We start from the raw sequence: 21,084 nt of genomic DNA, 5'->3' as shown, positions 1-21,084 counted from the left end.
CAGTGGCGTGACCTCAGCTCACTGCAACCTCCGCCTCCTGGGTTCAAGGGATTTCTCCCGCCTCAGCCTCCTGAATAGCTGGGATTAAAGGAGTGTGCTAGCTCGGCTAATTTTTGTACTTTTTGTAAAGACGGGGTTTCACCATGTTGGCCAGGCTGGTCTTGAATTGATCTCAGGTGAACAGCCCACCTTGGCATCCCAAAGTGCTGGGATTACAGGCGTGAGCCACCGCGCCCTACCAATACTATGGTTCTTATCATCTCCATTTTATAAAAACAGATTTTGTGCCTACAGAGCTGGAAAACAATTTTTTTTAATTGCCGCTGTGCTAATGGAATTCCTTCTACCTACTGTGAAATCATTTCCTTCTGTGTTTCTGTCTCAAAATTTAGGGAACTGTTCTGTGCGCCCTCCTCCCCAGGCAGCACTGCGGAGATTTCTTTGTCATAGTTTTGAATGACAATATGGATTAAGAATCCCCACCTTGGTGAGGAAAAAGGATAGAGACCGCAGAAGGTGAGAGAAGGCGAGGTAGAAGCGAGGAAGAGTTGGGGCAGGTAACACTCTGGACTAAACCCTCGAAGGGACCTTAATGACCCAGCGGGGGCCAGGGCAGTGAGGCTGCAGTGAGCTATGATCGTGACGTCTAAAGGCGATAGAACGGGGGTTAAAGTATAGGAGGACTAGGCTGTGATTTGCAGAAACAAAATGCATTCCCCAGTGGTGGGAACCAGGGAGGAACCCAGGAATTACTCCAACGCTGAGGGTGGAGCCGGGAATGCAACGAGGAGAGGGAAAGTGGGAGGGGCCATGGCTAAAGGGGCGGGACTTAGGGGACGAAGCCAGGGAGGGAACAGCCTGAGGGGACTGGCCAGGGACTGATAGTCGGGGCCACAGTTCTCAGGACGGGACTAGGGGAAACCCAGGAGGCCTGGAACTGGGGTAGACATGACGAGCAGCTTCTCACCCGGTTCTGCACCGTCTCCTCGGAGGCCGTCGAGAGTCGCGTCCGCCGCCGGAGGCAGAGCGGTGGGGCGGGCGGCGGGGAGGACTGACCCCTCCGCGCCGGAACTCCCGCCATGACAGAGGGCAGCTTCTCCCCTGCATCGTTCCGCGCACAGCCTCCGGACCCTACGGCCGCCATCGTCACGCCGGAGCCGGGCGACCGTTACATCCCTTAACCGCCGCCGCCGCCACCGCCACAACCCACTGAAACAGCAAACAGCCGCGGGAAAGCCGGCGCCGCCGCCTATTGGACACCACAGGCCCGGCCTGGCCAACCGCAGGGCTGCCGGGCGGCGCTTAGGGCCAATGGGAGCGAAGAGGCGGAGCGAGTGCCTGGCTGGGCGGCTAGTGTACTGGATACCTGATCAAGAGTCGTGGGGTCTTTCATCCAGACTCCGTTTTCATTATTCGCTGAAACATACAGGTTTTAACTTTTACGAGGCTAAGGCCCCAGCTGCCTCACCTCGGTTTTTGCCGCCACCCAGAGGAACTATATGCGCTCCGACGGTCGCCCGGATATAGGCGTAGGGTGGAGCCGTAAGAGATTGACTGGCCAGTTGATTTGGTTGGCGCAGGCTCAGAAACGACGTGACGCCGCCCCTCTCCCCAACACGTGATGAAAGTCGGGGTGGAGAAGGGCAGGCTTTGCGCAGGCGTACAGTTCTCGCTATAGCCAATTCGCTACGTGACGAGGGCGTGACTGTGGCACTGGAGGGGCGCCTAATAGCCAGGCGCTCTCAGCGCTCTCCCCGGCACGTGACGAGTCTCCACGGACGTCATGTGAGGCAGGCGGCGAGCGCGCGGGCGGGGCGGGGTTCGGCGGCGCTCCACGAGAACCAAAGTGCAGCTGCTGACCCGGCAAAACTCAACGGGGCTGGACAGCCATGCCTAAGTACTGCAGGGCGCCGAACTGCTCCAACACTGCGGGCAGCTTGGGCGCAGACAACCGCCCTGTGAGCTTCTACAAGTGAGCGCAGCGCGGGGCGGGGCTTGAGGGAGGCGGGACCCTGGGAGGGGCGGGGCCCGAGCTTTAGTGAAGCTGTGCGGGCCTTCTGGTCTCGCTTGAGGGTGTTAGGAAGTGGGGTTAAAACGTGAGGAGATGGCCTTCCCGGCAGTGTCCACTGCACCTGCAAAGGTGCTGGCGTGGGAAACATCAGGAGTAGACGATTAACTACAGGTAGCGAACGAAGCGAGACGAAGAGGGAAACGGATGTAAAAAGTGAAGTCGGTGCAGGCTCTGTAAGAGCCTACAGATGCCCACTTGCCCTCCCCACGCATTTGAGCCATCTGAAACTCAGAGCATCCGAAACTGAGCTTGTGATCGCGTCTCCCCCAAAACCTTCCAGTCTGTCCTTAGTAGTTCCCTGATTGCAGCCAGAGGGAGCCTGTGAACACCTGAGTCAGATCAGCTCCCTCCTCTGCCCAGATCCCTTCCCTGACTCCCACCTCACTGTAAAAAATAAAGTGAGGCTGCAGCAGGTAGAAAGCAGGCCTGCAAAGTCCTACAGAGCTGGTTCCCTGATACCAGTGTGACTTCATCTCTTTCCTCCTGCCCTTCACTCCAGTAACACTGGCCTACTTCATGTTCCTGTAGCATAGCAGGCATGTTACTGCCCTGCTATCTTTGCCTGGGCCATTCCCTCTGATTTCAAAGTTCTTGCCTTTATTACTACCACCCTATGGACAACTGTAACTGACACCGAAACACACACACGGTTCTCTCTGTCTTCTGCTTTATTTTTCCCTTTAACACATCACTGTCTGCATATCGCATTTTCGATGTATGCATTCCTTATCTCCCCCACTAGAATGTCACCTCAATCAAGCCAGAGGTTTTGTCTTTCTTTGTCTTTCTTGTTTCCTCTTGTTTGTGTCTCCAACCTCTAGAACAGTGCCTGGCACATAGTAGGTGCTTAGTAAAGATCTGTTGGGTGGATTTGATGAATGCATTTCAGATGGGCTCTCCAGGAAAGCCAGCAGTCCATGTCTCATGGATCCTTTGAGGGACCCTGGTATAGGGCCAAAGGGATTAGGGGGAACTTTAAGCCTGTATATGACTCTGGCAACTGTTGATTAATTCAGCAACTTTTTGAGTATTTCTTGGAGAAGCAAGTAAGCCCCTGCTGGACACAAAGAACCCTGACAGATCTTGTTTCTGCCATGACAGAGCTCATGGATAGGTGAGGGTCAAACATTGAGGAATTGAGTACGTGACCTGCGAGTTACCCATAATCCTTCCTTTTCATCCACCGCTAGTCCATTAACCTGCCCTTTGGCTCTACCCTCAAGACATGTCTCCATCCTGCAACAACCACAACAAAATCTCTAAAACCTTGACAAGACAGTTATGAACACGAATGAGAAAGTCCCAAATAAATCATTAAGAAATAAGGAAAGATAGGCTGGGCGTGGTGGCTCACACCTGTAATCCCAGCACTTTGGGAAGTCGAGGCAGGAGGATTGCTTGAGCCCAGCAATTCGAGACCAGCCTGGGCAACATGGCAAAACCCCATCTCTACAAAATGTAAAAATTAGCCGGACATGGTGGTGCATGCCTGTAGTTCCAGCTACACGGGACATTGAGGTAGAGAATCACTGGAGCCCAGGAGGCCAAGGCTGTAGTGAGCTGTGATCACGCTGCTGTACTCTAGCCTTGGCAACTGTGTGAGACCTTGTCTCAAAATAAATAAATAAGAAATAAGGAAAACACATTCCCAGACTACTACTCATTACATCCACTGTCGTCACATAGTCCGGGCTGCCGTCATCTTTTTTTTTTTTTTTTTTTTTTTGAGACAGGGTCTTGCTCTGCCACCCAGGCTGGAGTGCAGTGATATGATCTTGGCTCACTGCAACCTCTGCCTCCCAGGTTCAAGCGATTCTCCTATCTTAGCCTCCCGAGTAGCCAGGACCACAGGTGCACACCACCACACCCAGCCAATTCTTTGTACTTTTAGTAGAGGTGGAGTTTCACCATGTTGGCCAGGTGGGTCTTGAACTCCTGACCACAGGTGATCCACCCACCTTGGCCTCCCGAAGTACAGAGATTACAGGCATGAGCAACCATGCCCAGCCCCTGTTTCCACTCTTACCTCACTCATAACAACAACAATAGAGTATTTACCTTATGCCAAGCACTGTTCTAAGTGCTTTGTAGGTAATAATAAGGGGGAATGATGACGACTGTATACAGCAGCCAGATGACTGTATGAAAATCACTTCATGTCTTCGGCCGGGCACGGTGGCTCAAGTCTGTAATCCCAGCACTTTGGGAGGCCGAGACAGGCGGATCACGAGGTCAGGAGATCGAGACCAGCCTGGCTAACACGGTGAAACCCCGTCTCTACTAAAAATACAAAAAACTAGCCGGGCAAGGTGGCGGGCGCCTGTAGTCCCAGCTATTTGGGAGGCTGAGGCAGGAGAATGGCGTAAACCTGGGAGGCAGAGCTTGTAGTGAGCTGAGATCCGGCCACTGCACTCCAGCCTGGGTGACAGAGCGACACTCTGTCTCAAAAAAAAAAAAAAAAGGGCCGGGCGCGGTGGCTCAAGCCTGTAATCCCAGCACTTTGGGAGGCCGAGGCGGGTGGATCACGAGGTCAGGAGATCGAGACTATCCTGGCTAACATGGTGAAACCCCGTCTCTACTAAAAATACAAAAAACTAGCCGGGCGTGGTGGCGGGCGCCTGTAGTCTCAGCTACTTGGGAGGCTGAGGCGGGAGAATGGCGTGAACCCGGGAGGCGGAGCTTGCAGTGAGCCGAGATCACGCCACTGCACTTCAGCCTGGGAGACACAGCGAGACTCCGTCTCAAAAAAAAAAAAAAAAAAAAGGAAAATCACTTCATGTCTTCATTGGCACCCAATAGTGACTAACCCATTTACACCTCAGGGCCTACCCCTGAGTCAGTCATGCAGAAGCCACTCAGTTAAGAGTTAGATGAGGCCGGGCGCGGTGGCTCAAGCCTGTAATCCCAGCACTTTGGGAGGCCGAGACGGGCGGATCACGAGGTCAGGAGATTGAGACCATCCTGGCTAACACGGTGAAACCCCGTCTCTACTAAAAAATACAAAAAACTAGCCGGGCGCGGTGGCGGGCGCCTGTAGTCCCAACTACTCGGGAGGCTGAGGCAGGAGAATGGCGTGAACCCGGGAGGCGGAGCTTGCAGTGAGCTGAGATCCAGCCACTGCACTCCAGCCTGGGCGGCAGAGCGAGACTCCGTCTCAAAAAAAAAAAAAAAAAAAAGTTAGATGAAAAGCAGTTTCCAAAAGAGGCTTAGGAGAGGGCATGGATGCCAGGTGAGAGATAAGATGAGACACGTTGAGGGAAGTAGCTGCCAGGAAATAACTTGAAATCCTGCTTGGCAGCCAAAGGGAACACTCATTAGTTCACTCTCTGTCTCTCTCTTTTTTGAAACATGATCTTGCTTTGTCACCCAGACTGGAATACGGTGGTGCGATCATGGCTCACTGCAGCTTCAACCTCCCAGGCTCAAGCAGTCCTCCCATCTCAGCCTCCTTTTTTTTTTTTTTCTTCATGTTTCATTTTATTTTTATGCTAGTCAAGCATGGTTGTGTGGGGAGACAATGTTAATCAGCTTAGCAATAACCCACAACACTCAGACCAGCTCCATTTCAGCCTCCTGAGTAGCTGGGACTATAGGCATGTGCCACCATGCCTGGCTAGCCTTCATTAGCTCTGTCTTAGGCCCTTTCAGGGACAGTGGCAATGGGGTCATCTCTTATGGGGGACCTATCATTTAGAATTATATCTGCTTGGTAGTAACAAAGTCCTGCAATAAGAGTTGATTAAACAAATTATGGGGTCTATAGGAATCAGTGTGGTTAAGTTATGCTGCACGAACAAACTTCTCAAATCTCAGTGGCTTACTACAACAAAGGTGTTTTTTTGTTGTTGTTTTGTTGTTGTTTTTTTAAGAAGGGATCTCTATCACCTGGGCTAGAGTGCAGCACCATCATGGTTCACTGCAGCCTCAAACTCCTGGGCTCAAGCAGTCCTCCCGCCTCAGCCTCCTGAGTAGCTGGGACTACAGGCAGACACCACCTTGTCAGGCAAATTTCTCTAATTTTTGTAGAAATGAAGTCCCACTGAGCTGGGTGCGGTGGCTCACGCCTGTAATCCCAGCACTTTGGAAAGCCGAGGCGAGTGGATCACCTGAGGTCAGGAGTTCGAGACCAGCCTGGCCAACATGGTGAAACCCCATTTATACTAAAAATACAAAAATTAGCCAGGTGTGGTGGCACGCGCCTGTAATCCCAGCTACTCAGGAGGCTGAGATGGGAGAATCGCGTGAACTTGGGAGGCGGAGGTTGCAGTGAGCCAAGATCGTGGCAGTGAGCCAAGATCATGCCACTGCACTCCAGGCTGGGTGACAGAGCGACTCCGTCTCAAAAAAAAAAAAAAAAAAAAAAGCCCCATTTCTACTAAAAATACAAAAAATTAGCCGAGTGTGGTGGTAGGTGCCTGTAATCCCAGCTACTCGGGAGGCTGAGGCAGGAGAATCGCTTGAACCTGGGAGGCAGAGGTTGCAGTGAGCCGAGATCGTGCCACTGCACTCCAGCCTAGGCAACAAGCGCGAAACTCCGTCTCGAAAAAAAAAAATGAAGTCTCACTGTGTTGCCCAGGCTGGAACTCCTGGGCTCAATCAGTCCTCCTGCTTTGGCCTCCCAGAGTGCTGGGATTACAGGCATGAATCACTACACCTGGCCCAAAGGTGTTTTTCTTGCTCACACTATGTCCTTTGCAGGTCATTTGTGGTCCTACTCTACAGTATCTTAATTGGGGTCTCAGGCTGAAGAAACTGTCCCTATTTGGAATATTGCTGTTCTTGCGGGAGGAGGAAAAGAGAAAGTGGAGTGAATCATCCGGTGGCTCTTGGTCAATTTTATATTTAGAAGAGGCCCATATCACTTTCACTGGCATTCTTTGACTGGAGCAAGTATATAGCAAGCCTCAAGTCAATGGAGTGGGCATGTGAAATCCTCATGTGGAGGGAGGCAGCAGACATTCTGAACAGTAATACAGTCTATTACAGGGTTTATTTTCCCTCATATAGACCAAGTACAGAGGTTGGCAAACCAGCACTGGAATAGTAGTTCCACAGTCATCAGAAATGAGGGTCCTATCTCTCTCTCTTTCTTTCTTTTTTTTGAAAGTCTCATTCTATCACCCAAGCTAGAATGCAGTGGCACGGTCTCAGCTCACTGCAACTTCCACATCCCGGGTTCGAGGGATTCTCATGCCTTAGCCACCCAAGTAGCTGGAATTACAGAATTACAAGTGCGTGCCACCATACCCAGCTAATTTTTGCATTTTTAGTAGAGACAGGGTTTTGCCATGTTGACCAGGCTGGTCTCAAACACCTGACCTCAAATGATCCTCCCACCTTGGCCTCCAAAGTGTTGGAATTACAGGTGTGAGCTACCGTGCCTGGCCTATTTCTGCTCTGTCATCCTTAGCCTGTGGCTTCCATTCAAGGTGGCTGCCAGTGCCCCAGCCACCTTTGCTACCATTCCTTATAGGAGGAAAAGGGAAGGGAGAAAGAGCAAAAAGCGTTCAGGTCTAAACTGAATCAACTCCCTTTATAAGGCCTTCCAGAAACCCCATTCAATGGCACCTTTTCATCACTGGTCACCCCCAACTGGAAAAGAGGCTGGGAATTGTGGTCTTTTAGCTGGGCATTTAATCAGCCTGAATAAATTTTGAGTTACGTTAGTAAGAAAGAAAAAAAGGACTTCTAGCAGTATATGCCACCCCATGCTCTGGACAAGATGACCAGCAAGACTAAAATAGTTTATACAAAGGGGAACATGGGGGTATAACTCAGTGGTAGAGCATTTGACTGCATTGAAAGGGGAACACTTGCTGTCTGCTTAAGGTAGTTTTTTAGAAAGCAATATTGCCCATTATAAATGCTGCTATCCAGAGGAACAAGAGAAAGACCAATTAAGGAGATGTTTCTTAGGATATTGACTTTCTTCCTTTCCTCTTTGAGCTGCTGGATCCCGTTAAAGCATTCATTGGCCAGAAGGTAGTCACATGGCCCCACCCAGCTGCAAAGGATCCTGGGAAATGTAGTCTTTTAGCAGGACACATTATGGCCCAAAGAAAGTTGGAGTTATGTTAGTAAGGAAATGGCAGACAGTAGATATGAGTAGTCCATTGGCAGATTCTGCCTGGGAGATGGTGGCAATAAGAATGGGGAATGCTGTTGCAATAGATCTCGTGTTTGTGTCCAGGAAGAATGGGGCCACTGAGAACATTGGGATCTTAGAGGGAAGCTGACTGCAGCAGCCAGACTCCCTGGCTGTGTGCCCTGGGGTTCTGCTCTCTGGGTGCCAGTGCTCTTCTCTGAGTCAGCCTTTCTGTGCTCTTTCGCCAGCTGCCTGCCCCCTCCACCTCCATCTGCCTTTGTCTGAGAAGTCTTGGCTCTCCCCATCTCCGTTCATCCCATCCACCTCCTCCCCACTGGTAGCCTCTTTAGTTTCTTGTGTGTCCTTCCTATGTGTATTAGTCTATTCTCACACTGCTATAAACAACTATCTGAGACTGGGTAATTCATAAAGGAAAGAGGTTTAATGGACTCACCATTCTGAATGGCTGGGGAGGCCTCAGGAAACTTACAATCATGGTGGAAGGCAAAGGGGAAGCAAACATCTTACATGGGGGCAGGAGAGAAAGAGAGCAAGAGGGGAACTGCCACTTTTAAACCATCAGATCTCATGAGAACTCACTCAGTATCATGGGAACAGCATGGGGGAAACATCCCCCATGACCAGTCACCTCCCATCATGTCCCTCCCTTGACACATGGGGATTACAATTCAAGATGAGATTTGGATGGGGACACAGAGCCAAACCACATTACCATGGTTTCTTTATACGAATACCAGCAAATGTGAAAGACATTCTTATTTCCTTTTTTATTACACTAATAGTTTCCCATACTGCTTGTTACAAACTTGGTGGCTTAAAACAAGACAAATTATTTTCTAACAGTTCTGGAGGCCAGGAGTCCAAATCAGCTTTCCTGGGCCAAAACCAAGGTGTCAGCAGGGCTGTACTCCACCGGAGGTTCTGGGGGAGAGTCTCTTCTTTGCCTGTTCCGGTTCCTGGTGGCTGCAGGCAGTCCTTGGCTTGTGGCCACATCTCTCCAGGCTCTGCCTCCATGGTTGCATTGCCCTCTCTTCTTTTCTGTGGTAATATCTTCTCCTCCCTCTTATGAGGATACTTGTGGCATTTAGGGCCAACCCGGATGACCCAGGATAATCTCCTCATCTCAAGATCCTTTTTTTTTTTTTTTTTTTTTTTTTTTTTTTTTTTTGAGACGGAGTCTTGCTGTGTCGCCCAGGCTGGAGTGCAGTGGTGCGATCTCGGCTCACTGCAAGCTCCGCCTCCTGGGTTCACGCCATTCTCCCGCCTCAGCCTCCGAGTAGCTGGGACTACAGGCGCCCGCCACCACGCCCGGCTAGTTTTTTGTATTTTTAGTAGAGACGGGGTTTCACCATGTTAGCTAGGATGGTCTCGATCTCCTGACCTCGTGATCCGCCCGCCTCGGCCTCCCAAAGTGCTGGGATCACAGGCTTGAGCCACTGCGCCCGGCCAAGATCCTTAACTTAGTCACATCTTTTGTCATATAAGGTAATATTCAGGCCTGGCATGGTGGTTCATGCCTGTAATTTCAGCACGTTGGGAGGCCAAGGTGGGAGGATTGCTTGAGCCCAGGAATTTGAGACCAGCCTGGGCAACAAGGCAAAACCTCATCTCTAAAAAATATATAGAAATTAGCCGGGCACGTGGCACATGCCTGTAGTCCCAGCTACTTGGGAGCCTGAGGTGGGAGGATTGCCTGATCCTGGGGAGTTTGATGCCGCAGGAACCGAGATCACGCCACTGCACTCCAACCTGGGTGACAGAGCAAAACCCTGTCTCTAAATAAATAAATAAAGTAATAAAGTAATAGTCACAGTTTCCAGGAATTAGGACATGGATAGCTTTTGGGGGCTACCACAATGACTAAAAGCTGAGATAGTCTATTTAGAACCTTCCTTTTTTTCACATAATATGTGCCTGACAATAGTATGTCAGTTCACAGAGTGCCTCTACATTCTGTTTTATAGCTGCATCGTATTCTTTTGTGTGGATGTGCCTATGTTTATTTACCCTATCTCCTGTAGGAATTTTGTCCCTGATTCTCTAGTACTCATTAGTCTTTCTTTTCTTTTTTTTTTTTTTTTTTTTTTTTGAGACGGAGTCTTGCTCTGTAGCCCGGGCTGGAGTGCAGTGGCCGGATCTCAGCTCACTGCAAGCTCCGCCTCCCGGGTTTGTGCCATTCTCCTGCCTCAGCCTCCTGAGTAGCTGGGACTACAGGCGCCCGCCACCTCGCCCGGCTAGTTTTTTGTATTTTTAGTAGAGACGGGGTTTCACCGTGTTAGCCAGGATGGTCTCGATCTCCTGACCTCGTGATCCGCCCGTCTCGGCCTCCCAAAGTGCTGGGATTACAGGCTTGAGCCACCGCGCCCGGCCTAGTCTTTCTTTTCAACAAAGAGAGAGCAGGGGTGGAGTGCAGTGGCTCCTGCCTATAATCGCAGCACTTTGGGAGGCCAAGGTGGGAGGATCACTTCAGCCCAGGAGTTCGAGACCAGTCTGGACAACACAGTGAGACCTCTCTCTATCTAAAAAGAATTTTTAAATTAGCCAGGTGTGGTAGCACATGCCTGTGGTCCCAGGTACTCAGGAGGCTGAAGTGGGAGGATCACTTGGGCCTAGCAGTTCAGGGATACAGTGAGCTGTGATCATGCCACTGCACTTTAGCTTGGGCAACAGAGCAAGACCCTGTCTCAAAAAAAAAAGAAAGGAAGGAAAGAAAGGAAGGAAGGAAAGGAAAGGGAAGGGAAGAGGGAAAGGAAGGGAAGGGAAGGGAAGGGAAGAGGAGGGAAGGGGAGGGAAGGGGAGGGAAGGGAAGGGGAGGGGAAGGGAGGGGAAGGGGGGGAGAGGGGAGGGGGAGGGGAGGGGAGGGAAGAAGGGCAGGGCCTCAGGCTCATAGCCCTCAGTAGGTAATGACATCTGATGTTTTTATGGTTAGCTTTTGTTTATGGAATTGATACTGATTTTCCATTTTCAATTGTGGTATAAAGTTTCTCTTTTAAGTATCTTTGTTTAATACTTAAGATTGGTTAGTTTTAAGAAAAGTATGAAATCAGTAATATCACAGATATGGAAAACATTGTGAAGATGGGATGTGCATGAGATGTGTCTTAGTTATCTAATGCTATATAACAAACGATCCCCAAATTTAGCAGCTTGAAATAAACATTTACAGTCTCACAGTTTCTGGCAGCTGCTAAGGACAAACTGGCCAGCACTTGATCATGTGGCCACCCCTGGCTGCAAATAAGACTGGAAAAGGAGGTCTTTATTATGGGTAGCCTTGAGCCCAGGTCTAAATAGAGAGTGTGTTAACATCTAAGAGGGCAAGAGCAGATGCTGGGAACAAGTGGCACCAGGAAACCGGAGAAGTGGGGCATCTTTAGAGGGTCCCTCATCAGATAATCCCCACCCACAACCACTGAGAAAGCTTATTTTTTAAAACTTAAAACAATTTTTTTTTTTTTTTTTGAGATGGAGTCTTGCTCTGTCGCCCAGGTTGGAGTGCAGTGGTGTGATCTCGGCTCACTGCAACCTCCACCTCCCAGGTTCAAGTAATTCTCCTGCCTCAGTCTCCCAAGTAGCTGGGATTACAGGGACACGCCACTAGGCCTGGCTAATTTTTGTAATTTTAGTAGAGACGGGGGTTTCACCATGTTGGCCAGGCTGGTCTTGAACTTGAATTCAAAATCACTTGAGGTCTGACCACAAGTGGTCTGCCTACCTCGGCCTCCCAAAGTGCTGGGATTACAGGCATGAGCCACTGTGTCTGGCCTATTAAAATTATTTTTAATTGTGGCAAAATACACATAAAATCTACCATCTTGATCATTTTTAAGTGTACAATTCACTAATGTTAAGTATATTCACACTGTTATATAACCAATCTCCAGAACTTTTTCCTCTCCTAAAACACTCTATCCCCATTGGACAATTCCCTCTTTCCCTCTCCACCAAGCTTTTGGCAACCACCATTCCATTGTCTGCCTCTAGGAATTTGACTGTTCTGCCTCATATGAGTGGAATCGTCAGTATTTGACTGGCTTTTTTCACTTACCCTAATGGCCCTTAGAATTCATCTGTGTTGTTGCATGTGTCAGATCAAGACTAAATAAAATTCCAGGCCGGGTGCAGTGGCTCACACCGGTAATCCCAGCACTTTGGGAGGCCAAGGCGGGTGGATCACCTAAGGACACGAGTTCCAGACCAGCCTGGCCAACATGATGAAACCCTGTCTCTACTAAAAATACAAGAATAGCCAGGTACGGTGGCAGGCGCCTGTAATCCCAGCTACTCTGGAGGCTGAGGCAGGAGAGTTGCTTGAACCCAGGGGGCGGAGGTTGCAGGGGCAAGATCACGCCACTGCATTCCATCCTGGGCGACAGAGTGAGATTCCATCGCCAAAATAAATAAATGAATAAATAAATAAGCAAGCCAGCTGGGCATGGTGGCGGGAGCCTGTAATCCCAGCTACCCAGGAGGCTGAGGCAGGAGAATCACTTGAACCCAGGAGGCAGAGGTTGCAGTGTGCCAATGTTGCGCCGTGGCACTCCAGCCTGGGTGACAGAGTGAGACTCCATCTCCAAAAAAAAAAGACTAAATGAAATTCCATTGTATGTATATGCAACATTTTTCTTATCCATGTATCTGTTGATAGACACTTCCACCTTTTGGCTGTTGTGATTTATGCTGCTATGTTTCTGTCCGTCTGTTTGTTTGTTTGTTTTTGAGACAGCGTGTCACTCTTTTGCCCAGGCTACAGTGCCGTAATGTGATCATGGCTCACTGTAGCCTTAACCTCCTGGGCTCAAGCATTCCTCCCACCTCAGCTTCCTGAGTAGCTGGGCCTCTAGGCACACGCCACCACATCTGGCTAATTTTTGTATTTTTTGTAGAGACAAGATTTCACCTGTTGTCCAGGCTGGTCTTGAACACCTGGACTCGAGCGATCCGCCTTGCCTCAGCCTCCCAAAGTGCTGGGATTAAAGGCATGAGCCACCACGCCAGGCCTGATTTATGTTGCTACGAACGCAGGTGTGCAAATATCTCTCTGAGACCCTGTTTTCAGTTCTTTCGGGTATATAAGCAGAAGTGGATTGCTGGGTCATATGGTAATTCTATTTTTCAATGTTTGAGGAACTGCCATATTGTTTTCCACAGTGGCAGCACCATTTTGCATTCCCAGCAGTGTACCAGAGTTCCAGCAGTTTCTCAACATCCTGACATACACTTTTCTTCTCCTCCTCTTCCTTCCCCTCCTGCCCCCTCCCGCTTCCCCTCCTCCTCCATCTCCCAGGCTGGAATGCGGTAGTATGATCATAGCTCACTGCAGCATTCAAACTCCAGAGCTTAAGCAGTCCTCCCACATTGCCTCCTAAGTAGATAGGACTATAGATGCACATCGCCACACCCAGCTAATTTAAAAAATATTTTTTTGTAGAGACAAGGTCTTGCTACATTGCCCAGGATGGTCTTGGACTACTGCCTTCAGGAGTTCCTCCCGCCTCAGCCTCCCAAAGTGCTGGGATTACAGACATGAGCCACCATGCCCGGCCTCTTTGTTGTTGTTGTTCAGTAGGAGCTGTTCTGGTGTTTGTCAGATGGTATTTCATCAGGGTTCTGATACTGCATTTTCCTAATGATTAGCGATGTCAAGTATCTTTTCATGTGCTTATTGGCCATTTGTATGTCTTTGGAGAAATGTCTGTTCAAGTCCTTTCCCCATTTTTGAATCAGGTTATTTGTGTTTTATTGTTGTTGTTGAGTTGTTTTAAGACTTGTTAGTGGGTGTTTTCAAGCATACACAAAAGTAGAGCCCTCGAGATCTATCACTGTGTCACTAGTTATCAACACTTTACCAATCTTCTTTACTGCCCTGCCCACACCTCTAAGTTTTTGTCCTGCCCTATTTTAAAGTAAATCCCAGACATCAGATCTTTTATCCATAATTATTTCAGACTGATTTTCTTTTTTTTTTTTTTTTTTTTGAGACGGAGTCTTGCTCTGTCACCCAGACTGGAGTGCAGTGGCCGGATCTCAGCTCACTGCAAGCTCCTCCTCTCGGGTTCACGCCATTCTCCTGCCTCAGCCTCCCGAGTAGCTGGGACTACAGGCGCCCGCCACTTCGCCCGGCTAGTTTTTTTTGTATTTTTTAGTAGAGATGGGGTTTCACCGTGTTAGCCAGGATGGTCTCGATCTCCTGACCTCGTGATCCACCCGTCTCGGCCTCCCAAAGTGCTGGGATTACAGGCTTGAGCCACCGCGCCCGGCCTCAGACTGATTTTCTAACAGAAGACTGTTTCAGAAGTATAAACCAATACAGTTATCACACCTAGCAAAATGAATTTTTTTTTTTTTTTTTTGAGACAGGGTCTGGCTCTGTCACCCAGGCTGGAGTATGGTGGTGCAATCTCAGCTCACTGCAACCTCTGCCTCCCAGGCTCAGGTGACCCTCCTACTTCAGCCTCCCGAGTAGCTGGAACCACAGGCATGTACCACCATACATGGCTAATTTTTTTTTTTTTTTTTTTTTTTTTTTTTTGTAGAGTCGAGGTCTCCCTATGTTGCCCAGGCTGGTCTCAAACTCCTGGGCTCAAGTGATCCTCCTACCTCGTCATCCTCCCAAAATACTGGGATTACAGGCGTAAACCGCCATGCCCGACTGGTTTCTTATAATTATCTTATACTCAGTTCATGTTCAGTTTTCCCCAATTGTCTTAAAATGTCTTTTTACTGAATTGTTTGTTGTAGGCGAGGTCCACATCCTGCTTTTGTGCTGATGTTTCTTAAATCTCTCTTAATCCAGAAACCCCACACCCCCATGTTATACGTTTGTAGAAGAAACATTTTCACTTGGCTGCACGAACTCCCACATCGTAAATGTCTGATTTTATAAACTGCTCCAACAAGTTGATGTGGAAGAACAAATTGGGAGTGGAGGGGCGGGGCTGTGGGCAGGTAGAACAGGAAGGAGGCTAGAAGGAGGGGCAGTGGAGGGGGCAGAGGTGGGCTGATGTTGGGTGTTTAAAAGGTGGAGCTTTCAAATTAATAATAATAATAAAAAAGGCCAGGCATGGTGGCTCATGCCTATAATCCCAGCACTTTAGGAGGCCAAGGTGGGTGGATCACCTGAGGTCAGGAGTTCGAGACCAGCCCGGCCAACATGATGCAACCTCATCTCTATTAAAAATACAAAAATTAACCGGGCGTGGTGGCGTGCGCCTGTAGTCCCAGCTACTCAGGAGGCTGAGGCAGGAGAATCGCTTGAACCCAGGTGGCGGAGGTTGTAGTGAGCCAAGATTGTGCCATTGCACTCCAGCCTGGGTGACAAGTGCAAAACCCCGTCTCACAAAATAATATTACTAAAAGACGAAGCTGAAGAAAGGGTTGTAGTTGTGTGTATGAGATAGAGAAAGCCTGGGCACAAGACTGGTCTACTTCCTGGCCCTAGGGAGGCACAGGCTTGGAGCCCAGAGACCTCCAGGGTGGGTATCCTCTGGGAGGGATGAGTCTGAACCTTGTAACACTGACCCCGCCCCCCAACCACCCATGCAGGTTCCCACTGAAGGATGGTCCCCGGCTGCAGGCCTGGCTGCGGCACATGGGCCGTGAGCACTGGGTGCCCAGCTGCCACCAGCACTTGTGCAGTGAGCACTTCACGCCCTCCTGCTTCCAGTGGCGCTGGGGTGTGCGCTACCTGCGGCCTGATGCAGTGCCCTCCATCTTCTCCCAGGCACCACCTGCCAAGGTGAGCACCAGGAGGTCCTGCTGCTGGAATCCGAACCCCAGACCTCCCCTCCTAAGGGAAGTCCCTCCTTGAGTCTGACCTTTGGCCCTCCCCTCCTGACGACACTTCCTCCCTGAGGTCCGGCCTTACCTAGGCAAGTCCCCCTTGGAAACAGACCCTCAATCCTTTTCCTCCTGAGTTGAAGTCTGGCCGTGGCACCCCTGCACCCTGTGCCTTGTCTTCCAGAGTCAGCAGAGGACTCGACGCACCCAGAAGCCAGTCTCGCCACCACCTCCCCTGCAGGAGAAAACACCCCTGCCCCAGGGCCCTGCCATCCCAGTCTCTGACCCAGTGCGCCTAGTGGTGCTGGACCCCACATCGGGGAGCCCCGAGACTGCGGCCACCATGCTCCTGACCCCCCTGGCCCCTGCGGCCACTCCTGAGGGGTCACAACCTGAAGTCCCTGCCCAACAGGCCCAGACTGGGCTGGGCTCAGTGCTGGGAGCACTGCAACGCCGGGTGCAGAGGCTACAACGGTGCCAGGAGCAGCACCAGGCGCAGCTGCAGGCGCTGGAACGGCTGGCACAGCAGCTGCATGGGGAGAGCCTGCTGGCACGGGCATGCCGGGGTCTGCAGCGCCTGGTGAGTGGCACCCCAGCCTGGCAGCCCCATCCATGGGTGCTCGCCTGGCCTGCAGTGTGTTTTCATTTTGTCTAGGATCCCCTATTCAAAAATCAGAACATTCACCCGTGTTTCCAAATTTCTGGCTTGCCCAGGCTCAGTGGCTCACGCCTGTCATCCCAACACTTTGGGAGGCCAAGGCAGGAGGATTGCTGGAGGCCAGGAGTTCGAGACCAGCCTGGACAACATAGCAAGACACTGTCTCTACAGAAAATTAAAACAAATTTCTAGGTTTTCTTGAAAAACAAAATTAACCTGGCAATGCCAAGCAACTATTGGTTGGAGCTGAGTAATGATTGTTCCATTTACTAATACTAAATACTTAACATTTGAGAAGCTCTTACTGTCTGCCAGACACAGAGTTATAACATAGTGAGTTGAAAACTCACCGTGATGCTTTGAGCTGGAGCTACAAGGTTGTTTTTCTTTTCTTTTCTATTCCTTTTTTTTTTTTTTTTTTTTTGGAGACGGAGTCTTGCTCTGTTGCTCAGGCTGGAATGCAGTGGCAGTGGCGTGATCTCTGCTCACTGCAAGCTCCACCTCCCAGGTTCAAGCGATTCTCCTGCCTTAGCCTCACAAGTAGCTGGGACTACAGGTGCCCGCCACCATACCCAGCTAATTTTTTGTATTTTTGTTACAGACGGAGTTTCACCATATTAGCCAGAATGGTCTCGATGTGCTCACCTCGTGATCCACCTGCCTTGGCATCCCAAAATGCTGGGATTACAGGCATGAGCCACCGTGCCTGACCGCTACAAGGTTAATTTTTTAAAAATGCAGTGGCTAACGTCTATAATCCTAGCACTTTGGGAGGCCAAGGTGGGCAGATTGCTTGAACCTAGGAGTTCAAGACCAGCCTAGACAACATGGTGAGACTGTGTCTCACTGAAACACAAAAATTAACGTGGTGGGCACCTGTGGTCCCAGCTACTTGGGAGCCTGAGGCAGGAAGATCCCTTGAGCCCAGGAGGCAGAGACTGCAGTGAGCCAAGATCGCACCACTGCACTCTAGCCCGGGTAACCAAGCAAGACCTTGTCTCAGAAAACAAACAGAAAACAAACAAAAAAAAACGCAACCAAGCAAAAAACTCTATAGTCTGGGTGCGGTGGCTTGTGCCCGTAATCCCATAACTTTTGGAGGCCAAGGCAGGCAGATTGCTTGAGTTCAGGAGTTTGAGACCAGCCTGGGTGACATAGAGAAACCCTATCTCTACTAAAAATACAAAAATTAGTTGGGCATGGTGGCGTGTGCCTGTAATCCCAGCTGCTCGGGAGGCTGAGGGCGGAGAATTGCTTGAACCCGGGAGGCAGAGGTTGCAGTGAGCCAAGACTGTGCCATTGCACTCCAGCCTGGGCGACAAGAGCAAGACTCCATCTCAAAAACCAAACAAACAAAAACCTCATTATAATCTTAATACTGCTGTTGTCTCCATCTTCCAGATGAAAAAATGGAGGCACAGAGCAGTCCAGTAGTGCACCCACAGTCAGGCAGCCAATACATTTCAGGGCCAGGATTCAAACCCAGGTATCTGGCTGCAGAAGAGGCCTGTGAGAGCTTCCTGCCTGGCCCCTATAGAGCTGGAGTTTGCAATCTCTGTAATAGTGTCCTCCAGGCCCTATTTAATCCCTTTTGCCTCTATATTTTACTGCTGGGTGTGTGTGTGTGTGTATGTGTGTGTGTGTGTGTAGGGGAGGAAGTCGAGGAAGGGTGTTATGTCTGTGTGTGGGGGCGGGAGGGAGGAAGTTGAGGAAGGGTCTTATGTCTCTGAAAATCGCAGTTTGACCAAGGCTTTCTCCTGTCTAAAACCCCAGGGCCAAGCTTGAGGTCCCCAGCCTAGCCCCCATGGCTTTCAGAGCCCTGCCTGGATGAGAGAGGTGCCCACACAGAGCTCTGAATGCTAGACTCACTGAAAGGGCTCAGGAAGGAGCCCCCACAGTACCTCTGGAGTTAAGGAGTGTCAGATTTTTTTTTTTTTTTTTTTTTTTTTGAGATGGAGTCTCGCTCTGTCGCCCAGGCTGGAGTGCAGTGGCCGGATCTCAGCTCACTGCAAGCTCCGTCTCCCGGGTTCACGCCATTCTCCTGCCTCAGCCTCCCAAGTAGCTGGGACTACAGGCGCCCGCCACCTCGCCCGGCTAATTTTTTGTATTTTTTAGTAGAGACGGGGTTTCACCGTGTTAGCCAGCATGGTCTCGATCTCCTGACCTCGTGATCCGCCCATCTCGGCCTCCCAAAGTGCTGGGATTACAGGCTTGAGCCACCGCGCCCGGCCTTTTTTTTTTTTTTTTTTTTTTGAGACGGAGTCTCACTCTGTTGCCCAGGCTGGAGTGGAGTGGCGCGATCTCGGCTCACTGCAACCCCTGCCTCTCTGGTTCAAGCAATTCTCCTGTCTCAGCCTCCCAGGCAACTGGGATTACAGGCATGTGCCACCATGTCCAGCTAAGTTTTGTATTTTTAGTAGAGATGGGGTTTTGCCATGTTGGCCAGGCTGGTCCTGAGCTCCTGACCTTAGGTAATCAGCCCACCTTGGGCTCCTATAGTGCTGGGATTACAGGCATGAGCCACCACGCCCAGCCAGGAGTCTCAGATTGATAGTCAGTGGTTTGGACATGACCCACAGATATACTTTGTTTGGCCTCCGCAGTGCTTTAAAATAATTTCTAATGGCCGGGTGCAGTAGCTCACGCCTGTAATCCCAGCACTTTGGGAGGCCAAGGCAGGTAGATCACTTGAGCCCAGGGGACTGGGCAACATGGTGAAACCCTGTCTCTGCAAGAAATACAAAAAATTAGCCAAGTGTTGCACCTATAGTTCTAGCTATTCGAGAGGCTGAAGTGGGAGTATTGCTTGAGCCCAGAAGGTCAAGGCTTCAATGAGCTGTGATTGTGCTACTGCACTCCAGCTTGGGTGACACTGTGAGACTCTGTCTCAAAAAAAAAAAAAAAGTCTGGTCTTTCCCGAAGGCTCTGCAGATCTAGCAGCACTGGGCTTGGATTCTCAGGTGATAGCAGTCGGCTGGAGCTACAGTGTAGCTGCCTCTGGGGGCTTAAAGTTTGAGACTGTGGCCTGGGGCACAGAGGGACAGTGGGGCAGGGACAGAGCTCAGACTCAGGCCTGGGGCTCTTTGTGGAGCCTGCCAGAGCCCCTGAGCTGACTGCCTCTCTCTGCCTCCTCTCCCATCATTCCAATCTCTGTCTCCTACTCATCTATCCCTACCTTGCAATCTCCTCCCTTTCTAACATTCATTGTCTTTCTCCCCATCATCTCTGTCCCCTACCTGTTTCCCCACCTCCTGATGTCTCTCTTCGTCTGTGTATTTTCTGTCTCCCCCACATCTCTGTGTGTACGTCTGTCTGCCTGCACATCTCTTTTCTCTACATGTGTCTGTGTCTGTCCCCCCGCATTTCTCTTCCCATTTCCCCACCCTTCTTTCCTTTCCCATGAATGTCTCTCTGGCCCTCAAATCTGCTTTCCTGTCTCCTCATATCTCTGCCCACATCTCTCTCTCTTTCCTGACACGCCCCACTCCCACCTTTGCCTCCCTGTTCCTCACCATGTCTGTCTGTCTCTCCCACAACTTGCTCCATAATGTTCCCATCTCTACCACTTCTTTGCATTAGACAACGGCCCAGACCCTTGGACCTGAGGAATCCCAAACGTTCACCATCATCTGTGGAGGGCCTGACATAGCAGTGGTCCTTGCCCAGGGCCCTGCACCTGCCACAGTGGATGCCAAGCCGGAGCTCCTGGACACTCGAACCCCCAGTGCATAAGGATCAAGACAGACAATGTTGAGGGACAGAAGATAGAAGATGGAGGAGGAAAGACATTACACATGGGCTTGGCCCCAGCCCCACCACCCACGCCTGGGTAGTAGCAGTGCCTCCCTCAAGGACCTGGGTTCTAGCACCCCACTCCTAGGGATCTCTTGAACCTTAGGGGTGACCTAGGGCCAAGTCTGTCATCAGCCCCCAATCCCCTGGGTACCAGGCTTCTGTCACCCCCAGCTCAGATCTTTGCAAATCAGTACGACAACCTCAGAGCAGAGCAAGGGTTGTTTGTTTGGGAGAATCATACCTGGTTCTTAGGAGCCCCATGCTTTTTGCCAAGCCTGGTACTGAGTTGACGATACCATGGTGAACACAGCTGGGAAAATCCCTGCTCTCATGGTGCTCATTCTACTTGAGTAGACGATGAACTAGTGAACAAATAAACGAGAACACTGCAAACGCGAGCGATGAGTGCTATAAAGACAACAAAAATTCGGTTTGGGCTTGTGGGAGGGCCCTCTAAGGCCATGTTTTAGCAGAAACCTGGGTAATGAGAAGGGGCTGGCCTGGAGGGTTACAGGCTCAGGTTCCAGAGGATGAACAACCCCTGCAGAGAGGGCCTCCCGTCTGGGAGGCAGTGTTGCTATGGAGAAAACCATAGTAGGGAAGGGAGATGTAGCAGGATGAGCCGCAGACAAAACTCAGACACCGAATTAAAGAAGAAAGCCGTTTATTCGGCCG

General features: G+C 50.4%; 2 protein-coding genes and 1 long non-coding RNA gene across 17 annotated transcripts in view; 1 reads left to right on the top strand and 2 right to left on the bottom strand.

The window, feature by feature from the left end:
- The window catches only part of WDR62 (WD repeat domain 62), a 48,449-nt gene extending 46,861 nt beyond the window's left edge, over positions 1-1,588 (bottom strand). For 7 of the 12 annotated variants that reach the window (XR_001441412.3, XR_001441414.3, XM_015123728.3 and 4 more), the window contains exon 1: positions 968-1,588. Coding sequence is in view for 10 of the 12 variants with exons in the window: in XM_015123728.3 (XP_014979214.2) it covers positions 968-1,144 (177 nt within the window). In the remaining 2 variants the exon portion in view is untranslated. The remainder of the gene's footprint in view (positions 1-967) is intronic. The other 5 variants (XM_028839606.2, XM_077982326.1, XM_077982328.1 and 2 more) reach the window with 3 other exon arrangements.
- Positions 1,350-20,802, top strand: THAP8 (THAP domain containing 8). 4 transcript variants are annotated; one of them, XM_077976385.1, is made up of 4 exons: positions 1,350-1,757; positions 15,723-15,915; positions 16,141-16,536; positions 20,194-20,802. In XM_077976385.1, exons 2-4 carry the CDS (start codon positions 15,769-15,771, stop codon positions 20,344-20,346), a joined length of 696 nt encoding a protein of 231 aa, XP_077832511.1. In that variant the 5' UTR covers positions 1,350-1,757; positions 15,723-15,768; the 3' UTR covers positions 20,347-20,802. The 4 variants fall into 4 exon arrangements, with proteins under 4 accessions (XP_077832511.1, XP_077832509.1, XP_077832512.1 ...); XM_077976383.1 differs by having other exon boundaries at positions 1,589-1,972; positions 16,141-16,413; XM_077976386.1 differs by having other exon boundaries at positions 1,624-1,958.
- Positions 1,862-19,518, bottom strand: LOC144337424 (uncharacterized). Its single transcript, XR_013410532.1, has 2 exons — positions 19,142-19,518; positions 1,862-3,257 (listed from the first exon to the last, which is right to left on the bottom strand). It is a non-coding gene; the product is annotated as an uncharacterized LOC144337424 (long non-coding RNA).
- Positions 20,803-21,084: the final 282 nt, after the last annotated feature.

This window comes from Macaca mulatta, chromosome 19, assembly GCF_049350105.2.
Source record: "Macaca mulatta isolate MMU2019108-1 chromosome 19, T2T-MMU8v2.0, whole genome shotgun sequence".
Taxonomy (NCBI): domain Eukaryota; kingdom Metazoa; phylum Chordata; class Mammalia; order Primates; family Cercopithecidae; genus Macaca; species Macaca mulatta.
Note: the sequence above shows the minus strand (reverse complement) of the source record. Positions and strands in the feature narration are given on the sequence as shown.

Coding starts and splice junctions, on each gene's coding strand:
- THAP8 (NM_001194201.2), top strand. CDS start 1,890: ATGCCTAAGTACTGCAGGGCGCCGAACTGCTCCAACACTGCGGGCAGC. Junction 1,973..15,722: donor CGCCCTGTGAGCTTCTACAA/GTGAGCGCAGCG, acceptor CCACCCATGCAG/GTTCCCACTGAAGGATGGTC. Junction 15,916..16,140: donor CCCAGGCACCACCTGCCAAG/GTGAGCACCAGG, acceptor CTTGTCTTCCAG/AGTCAGCAGAGGACTCGACG.